The following is an 8,153-nucleotide window of genomic DNA, read 5'->3' on the forward strand; positions in this document are numbered from 1 at the left end:
GGGGCACTATCCTATAGAAGAAGGGATAACTCAGAATCCACCCTTGCTGATTTGATTCAAACTGACAGATAATTTCCAAATTTCAAATCACAAGACTGAAAAACTGGTTTTGAAACTATACCTCTGTTTCAATCAATTTAACATCACTGTGAACAAAAGACCTGACAAGAACAACACAGCGGAATAAAAGTTTATTTTGGCTTTCAATTTCAAAGGCTCAGTCCATGGCTGGCCGACTCCAGAGGTCTGGACTCAATATGAAGTCAAACATCATGGTGGAAGGATGTGGCAGAGGAAAGCAATTCAGGACTTGGCAATCAAGAAGCAAGGAGAGATCTGGTTACCAGGACAAAATATAAATTCCAAAGGCACAACCCCAGTGACCCACTTCTTCCAGTCACACTCTACCTGCCTAGTGGTTACCAACCAGTTAATCCATATTGGTGGATTAATCCATTGATTGGGTTAAGGCCCTCATAACCTGTTCATTTCACCTCTGAAAATTCTTGCATTGTTTCACATATGAGATTTTGGGGGGACACCCCATAATTAAATTATAAGAGCCTCTATCTCACCCAGAAACATGCTTAATGTGAGATCAGAGAGGTGCACAGCTCCTAGTCAGGGTGAACAATGGTTGTCAGGGGAAGTCTCCTGGGTGGATGACTAGTTTCAGCTACCTCATAGAAGTCACTTTGGGAACTCATCCAAAGTGAAATTCTTGCCCTTTGATAAACCCTCAAGCCATTTTTTTTTTCCTGTAAGGCAGAAAGACTTCAATGGATATAGCACTCCAAAAGCTTTGAAGATATGTACATGAATAGAAATTTTGGGTCACTTTCAGGTTTCCATCCATCTTACCAGCCTAGCATTGGGGAGATACAGCAACAAGCTTTCCTTTGGTCCTGCTGACTTGATTCAAAAACCTGCCTACAGTAATCCTGTAAAGGATCAGTCACAAAAGTAAGTGTGGAGCTGAAAGACAAAATGCAATTTATTGATCCATAAAACCCATGAGGAGATTTGGTTTGAATTTGAAGTTTGGGGGGAAATGTAATTAACACTGAACCCCCAGTTTCCTTTTCTTGGCAACACAGTGTTTCTGGTTGGGTCTCCAAGAGCAGATAAGCCAGGGAAGCTCCTCCAGTTAACCCAGGGAGGAGGTGATGGACATAGAAACTAAATTGAATTGAACACTTTGATCTTTGCCTTTCTTGAAATGGCTACACATATGGGGAAAAAGAAGAATTTGAAGGGAAAAGATTAAGGCAATAATAAACAGATCATGGAATCCAGGAGGAAGAATTGGGAACAGGAAGTGGAAGACTTCCAGACAGGAAGAAGACACTCCAAGCTCTCTTTTTATGATCATCATCATTATCCCCATCATCATCATCATCTTTATCAGTATTGGGGATTGAACCCAGGGGCACTCTACCAGAGAGCTATATCCCCAACACTTTTTATATATTTTGAGACAAGGTCTCCCTAAGTTATCCAGGCTGGTCCCCAACTTGAAATCCCCCTGCCTTAGCCTCTCAAGTAACTGGGATTGTGAGCATGCACCACCAAGCCTGGCTTCCCCCATGTTTTCTGAGCAGGAGGCACTCAAGATCCATAGGTGATACAAGCCAGTCACAATGCAGCATGCCTATAGTCCCAACAATTCTGGAGGCTGAGGCAGAAGGATTGCAATTGAGGGCCAGCCTGAACAATTTAGGGAGATTCTGTCTCAAAATAAAATTAAAAGGACTGGGGATAGGGCTCAGTGGAAAAGTGCTCTTGGGTTCAATTCCTAGCACTGCAACAACAACAAAAAAATTCATTGCTGCTCATATTTTTTTTGTGTGTGTGGTGTGTGTGTTTAGCGGCTCCTGGTCCAGCACCATGTATTCTTGCCTATGGATATGTCTCATATTTGCTGTGTCCTTAGTCCTCCTGAGATTCTTCCTTCAAGAGAATAAAGAACAACAAGTTGATTATAACACAATATTGGTGAGTACCAGAGATGGAGGCTGGACCATTTGCCAACCCATCAGTAGGAAATGTTCATAATTATGTAAAACACTCTAGACTCATCACAGACATTCTGAGAGCACTTGAGAAATTCAGAGCATGTCACAGCAGAGATATGCTTTGAACCAGCCTGGAGATATGGTAGGATGTGAGGAGGGACAGGGGGAAGAGGAGGGGGCACTGGAGGTGTGGAAAGGGTAGTACACAGCCACCTCTGGAGGATTATGCTGATTGGCAAGACCACACTGATTGCCAGAACCATAGGCCACCAGGACCACATGGCTGCTGCCACCATCCTCACCAGGACCTGACAGGGGACACGTAATTCATCCCATTTCTCACATGAAGGGACTTGAAGTAACTTCTCCACTGTAAACACCTGCGAGTGAGGCTTTGGAATCCACCTTTTGTCTGGACCGCCTCAGACCACCCAGACAGAAGCACAGGGTGGCCTGGGGAAGGGGTGCAGAACTGGGTGTGGTTAGGCTGAGCGAGAGAAAAAACTTCAGACTGACCTGTGGCTGTGAGTTCCCTGAGCACAGGACCAGGCCTTGTCTTCAGCGTCTCCCTCAGAACCCAGCCCAGGCCTCAGGAGAGGCAGATGACACTGACCAGCCTGCTGATGGTAAAGAAATGAGATGCAGGGTGTGGCCAGAGGCAAGTCTTTACTCTGCATGGGCCTAGGATCTTCCCAGACACATTCCACACAAATCTGGCCACACATGCCCCACTCAGGGCCATGGCTTCTGCTGGGAAGCACCTTGAGGTGTGACCAGGTGGAGAGAGAGGGGAGCTGAGCCCTGACATTCATTCTCCCTGGTGACTGGGTCCTGGGGCTCATTCAGCCTGCCCTCAAGGGGGATGTGCCCCTCAGTTGTCTCCAGAGGGGCTGGGGATAAACCTCATGGCTGATACATATCTATCTTGTCCTCAGAAGGAGAAGAAAGAAATCCTTCAGCAGACAGTTCAGGAACGAATCAACTCTGAAATCAGTAACCACCTGGAAGTCTTCAGGGAGATGCAGAAAAACTCCCCTCTACTCCAGCATGCCAACTACACACTCCTGGCTGGAGCCCTTCCCCAGGAAAAGAGTGAGTATGGGGGCTGCAGGGAGCAGGCAGACTGGGCGAAGGTCAGACAAGGTATTTTAACTAGAAAAGGGGAGGATGGCAAAGCGGAGTGAGCTGGTGGCTGGCAAGCACAGGAGGGCACTGTGAGCCAGGGCCAGGCTAGGGAATTCCAAGCAGGTCGCAATCCTGGGTGCATTTTCCTCTCTCCTGTTTACCTCTTGAATGCCCCACAGGATGAGAAGACCATAGTGACCCTGTGATGGAGCCACCCCATGTGAAGCTCAGTCAAGGCAGGCCCCCAGGGAGGGAAGCCAGGATGAGAGAGGAGCCCAGGGGAGCCCTGGGAGAGAGATCCAGGTAGAGGGAAAAGGGGGCGTGTGGGCTCTGTGTCCCAATACATTGCACTGCCAGACCCTGGGGCTTGCAGGGGTCCATGGAGTTTCTCTAATCTAGGTCTGAGTGACCCACGATGACTGAGATCATTCTGAAGGTCAAGGTCTTGCTAAGCATATTTGCCTTTGCTACATGATGACCTCCTGCATCATAGATAGCAGTGTCTTTCATGAGTTTCCCCCACATCCTTTCAAAGTACTGGACAAAAGAAACCACTTCACAACTTCTGATCCCTTAGTAACCTCTCACCTGGACCATACACTCCCAGGGAAAAGAAAAGTGAATTTGTGCCAGGCATGGTGGCCCATGCCTGTAATCCCGGTGACTTGGGAAGGAGGATCACAAGTTTCAGGGCAGCCTCAGCAGCTTAGCAAGACCCTGTCTCAAAAAACTAAAAAGTTCTGGGGATGTAGCTCAGTAGTAGAGCACCCCTGGGTTAATCCCCAGTACAATAACAACAAAAAGAAGACGAAAGAAAGAAAAGTGTTTGTCTCGGGGATTGGCATGAAGGGGAGGGTTTTAGGAGAGTCCTAGGAACTCTCCACCAACCTGAAGTGCTAAAGGTCCCCCTGTCTCTCTCAGAGCTGCTGACAGTGGGCATTTCCTCAGTGCAACGCCCCCAAGGGAGCTACCTCCTGGACACCCTGCAGTCCCTGTTCCAAGTTTCCTCAGAAGCTGAGCTGAAGTCTATAGTGGTGCTGGTGCACTTGTCAGACCCTGACCCTGAGTGGCTCAGCCAAACAGTGGCCAATATTTCAGACCTCTTCAACCTACACATTGAAGCCAGGAAGCTGCTTGTGGTCCACGGGCTTCTGGATAACTCCCCGCTGAGGAACATAAACCAATACTCCTCCTGTGAAGAACTTTATTTCAGGCAGAAAGTGGATTATGCCCTCCTCATGAACTTTGCAAGCAACCTCTCTGATTACTTCCTGTTGATGGATGATCATGTTCAGTACACTTTCTATTTTGTCTCTGCCATCTACTGGGCATTATCAGCCTGGAAAGAATTCCCCTGGGTGATCCTGGAATTATCCAGCCTGAGATTCTCTGGGAAAGTGTTCCACTCCAGGGACCTCTCCCACCTGGCCTCTTTCTTCCTCCTCTTCCCCAAGAACACTTCTGCTCCCATGCTTCTCTCTAGATTTCATCTTCTCTTGGCACAAAATGTTCCAATTCATCTCAGTCCCTCCATGTTCCACCACATGGGCAATTATTCTGAACTGGAGGACACATGCTTTCCTGTGGAGAAGGACAAGGTCTTTGGGGAGCCAGACAATCCCACGGCTATTGTAGTCACTGACATGATGTCCCTACTGAACATTGTTCCACTATACGCTTATGTTCTGAATGAGGAGCCCTACACTACCTTGGATCCTGAAAAAGGCAACCACCTCACAGTGATTCTGGATAGACCCCAAAAAATCATCCGAATAGTGGTGCTGACAGGCATTGAGGAAAATGGGATTTATCAACTGCAAAAGGGTAGAGTACTACTGGGCTATGACATCATGAAGCATTCCAAACGCTGTGTTCGCTATTTCCTGCTAGGGCCACTGGTACAAGGAAATTTGGACCAGAGGGTATTTTATGACGAAGATTCTATGGAGAAGCTGAGTTGTATACGACTGGAGGTGTCAGAGTCTCAGCAGTGGCTCGTGATCAGGCAAATCAAAGTCTGGACAGACCCTGAGGACGAGGAGAGTTAGAGGTCACAGTGGGCATTCTGGAATAGGGTTTGGGAATAGAGCTACAGGATTCACAAATAAATCCAGAAACTGAACAACAGTTGGTCCTTTTGAATAGGGTAATCACGTAATTTATTCTCCAAACTGGGACCCTTCAGAGAATGGAAGAGAGTGCTATTGAAAACTACACTGGAGGCCACCAGTGTGACAACACCTGCCTGTAATCCCAGCTACTCCGGAAACTGAGGCAGAAGGATCGCAAGTTTAGGGTCATCCTTGGTAATTTAATAAGTCTCTGTCTCAAAGTAAAACAAAAGGGGGCTGGGGTGGTGGCTCAGTGATAGAGCACTTGCCTAGCATGTGTGGGGCACTAGGTTCATTTCTTAGCACCACATTAAAAAAATAAACAAATAAAACATTTTTAGAAGAGTTATACATGGGGGAAAAAGAAGATGAAAAGACAAGATACAAGCTGGTAGAAAATATTTTTTAAAAAAATAAATTAATTTAAAAAGCACTGGGTGCGTAAAGCATGCCTTGGTCAATCCCCAGTAATGCAAAAAAAAAAGGGGGGGGCGGGGGGTGGAGTTGAGGGAGGAGAAGAAAAAGAAAATTATATTAGACCAATAGATATAAACCAGGAATGTCCTGAGCAAAATGAGATGTATGTGTTCACTTAATTCTGAGTTTTCTAGGATTCTTAAGATAAAATGACACAGTCTAATTAGGAATGAGGGACAGAGACAAGTCAATGTTCTTCTGTTTCCAAACACCAGGCAGAAGGAGTCGCCATGAACTGCCTTGGTTCTTATCTGCACATGGGTATAATGTCCTAGGATCTTTTCATAAGGGAGATATTTCTCTATCTAGAGTTGGGAACAGTCTTTTTTTTTTTTTTCATCTTTTTTAGTGGTAGATGGACACAATACCTTTATTTTATTTATTTTTATATGGTGCTGAGGCTCAAACCCAGTGCCTCACACATACCAGGTGAGCATTCTACCACTGAGCTACAATCCTAGCCCAGGACCAGTCTTAATAGCACTGTATTCATGGAGTTAGAACTGACTTTGGCTCCTATTTGTAGACCCAAACCTCCTGTAAGCCATGATTACATGTTTCTGGAGTAAAGTTTGCTGAGCTGGGATTCAGGAAGGGCTATTTCAAGTATCCATGACTATCCTAGAATTGTGTGCAAATTTGATAGAGACTCATATATGCGATTTCCTAAGTATTGGCTATTTGACTTTCATCAGAGCCTTGAAATGTTCCATAATTTCCCTAAAAAGTTTGGAATAGCTAAACCAGCAGCTTTAACTTTCTTAAAGGAAGAAACAATATGTTTCTCATAGAGATATCTATTTCCATTGGAAAATAAGGAGATAGGACCACATATTTCTTCATTCCCTTGTGTATGTATTGAGAAAATATTTGGGAGCATACTTAATGCTAGGTTCTTTTAAAGACAGTATGAATAATTAGATGAACCAAGGGACTTAATAGTAAAAATCAGTAATTAAAATGAAATGTATCATAAATGTCATTTCTTTCTAAATTGATGAATAAAATCGATGAACATCAATAAAAACACAAATGAGGTTTTTTTATAGTGTTTACTATTTTTGAAAATTTCCCTGATGTGTGGAAATCAATATTTGTGTATAGCTTGTTGCCTTTCATTATAATATTGATTCTCCCATTTCATTTCAAATAAAATAGTATGTACATCTTAAAAAGAACAAAGCTGGACACAGTGGTGCATGCCTGTAATCCCAACTACTCAGGTGGCCAAAGCAGGAGGATCATGAGTTGGAGAGCAGCCTGAGCAACTGAATGAAACCACATCTCAAAAATAAAATAGAATAGGGGCTGGGTTTGTGGCTCAGTGGTAGAGTGCTTGTCTGGCATGTGTGAGGTACTGGGTTTGATATTCAGCACTACATAAAAATAAATAAATAAACAAACAAATAAATAAAACAGCTGGACATGGTGGCACATGCCTATAATCCCAGTGGCTTGGGGGCTGAGGCAGGAGGATCGTGAGTTCAAAGCCAGCCTCAGCAAAATCAAGGTGCTAAGCAACTCAGTGAGCCCCTATCTCTAAATAAAATACCAAACAGGGCTGGAGCTGGGGATGTGGCTCAGTGGTTGAGTGCCCCTGAGTTCTCTGGTACCCTAAATAAATGAATAAATAAATAAATAAAGGTCCATTTACAAATATATATACACATATGAATTTATTTTTTAACATAAAATAGCTAAGAATAACAAAATTCCTACGCCCCTTGCAATTTAGTTTGGCCAATAAAATAAAAGCAAAAGCCTCTGGGTAAGCTTTCCATGAAAAAAAAAAATCCAACAAGGGTTTAGTCTGCTGACAGAAACCCTTCTTGGGTTGGCCTGATTATTCTTTAACTTATTACCTCATCGTTTCTTTCAGTAAAATGCATTTTGTATTTTTTTTCAATCATCTTCAATGAGAGAATTGGCTCAGACTGCCTAGTTTGCTATGATAAAAAGCTTTTATGTGTAATTCGAAAAGATCTTGAAGATACACCATTAAATAAAAAGATCAGACTTCAATAAAATATATACTAAATTATTCATTCTTACATCTCTGTTCAGTGTGATTACAGAAAGAAACTACAGAGGATTCTGTCACTGTGGTTTGACTATGATCTCTACAAAAACTCTCCTGATTGAAACAACTAAATATATTTCATTTAATACTTAAAAGCTGTTTTTAAGTTTCTCAATGAAATTAAAAGAAAAGATATTATCAGAGTTCAAAGTAAGAACCCAGATGGGCACATCAGGGCTTACTCTGGCTTTTGCGCTTGAAAGCATTAGCAAAACACCAATGACACTGAGCTCTTCTTTAAACAGCAGTAGGGGGTGCAAGGGACAAGAGAAAATGTCAGGGATTACCCAAGACATAGAATGTAACTGGAGGGAGATCACCATGTAAAGCTGCAACATCAAAGGA

General features: G+C 43.7%; 1 protein-coding gene across 1 annotated transcript; it reads left to right on the forward strand.

Moving 5' to 3' along the window:
* The first annotated feature begins 1,887 nt into the window (after window positions 1-1,887).
* LOC143412219 (alpha-1,6-mannosyl-glycoprotein 4-beta-N-acetylglucosaminyltransferase-like) lies at window positions 1,888-5,188 on the forward strand. The gene is made up of 3 exons (XM_076873053.1): window positions 1,888-1,995; window positions 2,951-3,107; window positions 4,062-5,188. The coding sequence occupies exons 1-3, from the start codon at window positions 1,888-1,890 to the stop codon at window positions 5,186-5,188; spliced, it is 1,392 nt and encodes a 463-aa protein (XP_076729168.1).
* The last annotated feature ends 2,965 nt before the right edge of the window (window positions 5,189-8,153 follow it).

The sequence above is a fragment of the Callospermophilus lateralis genome, chromosome 13 (assembly GCF_048772815.1).
Source record: "Callospermophilus lateralis isolate mCalLat2 chromosome 13, mCalLat2.hap1, whole genome shotgun sequence".
Lineage (NCBI taxonomy): Eukaryota > Metazoa > Chordata > Mammalia > Rodentia > Sciuridae > Callospermophilus > Callospermophilus lateralis.

Excerpts from the sequence above, each read along its gene's own strand:
- LOC143412219 (XM_076873053.1), top strand. The coding sequence starts at position 1,888 with ATGTATTCTTGCCTATGGATATGTCTCATATTTGCTGTGTCCTTAGTC. Across the intron at positions 1,996-2,950 it reads TTGATTATAACACAATATTG|AAGGAGAAGAAAGAAATCCT; the intron begins GTGAGTACCAGA and ends TCTTGTCCTCAG. Across the intron at positions 3,108-4,061 it reads AGCCCTTCCCCAGGAAAAGA|AGCTGCTGACAGTGGGCATT; the intron begins GTGAGTATGGGG and ends TGTCTCTCTCAG.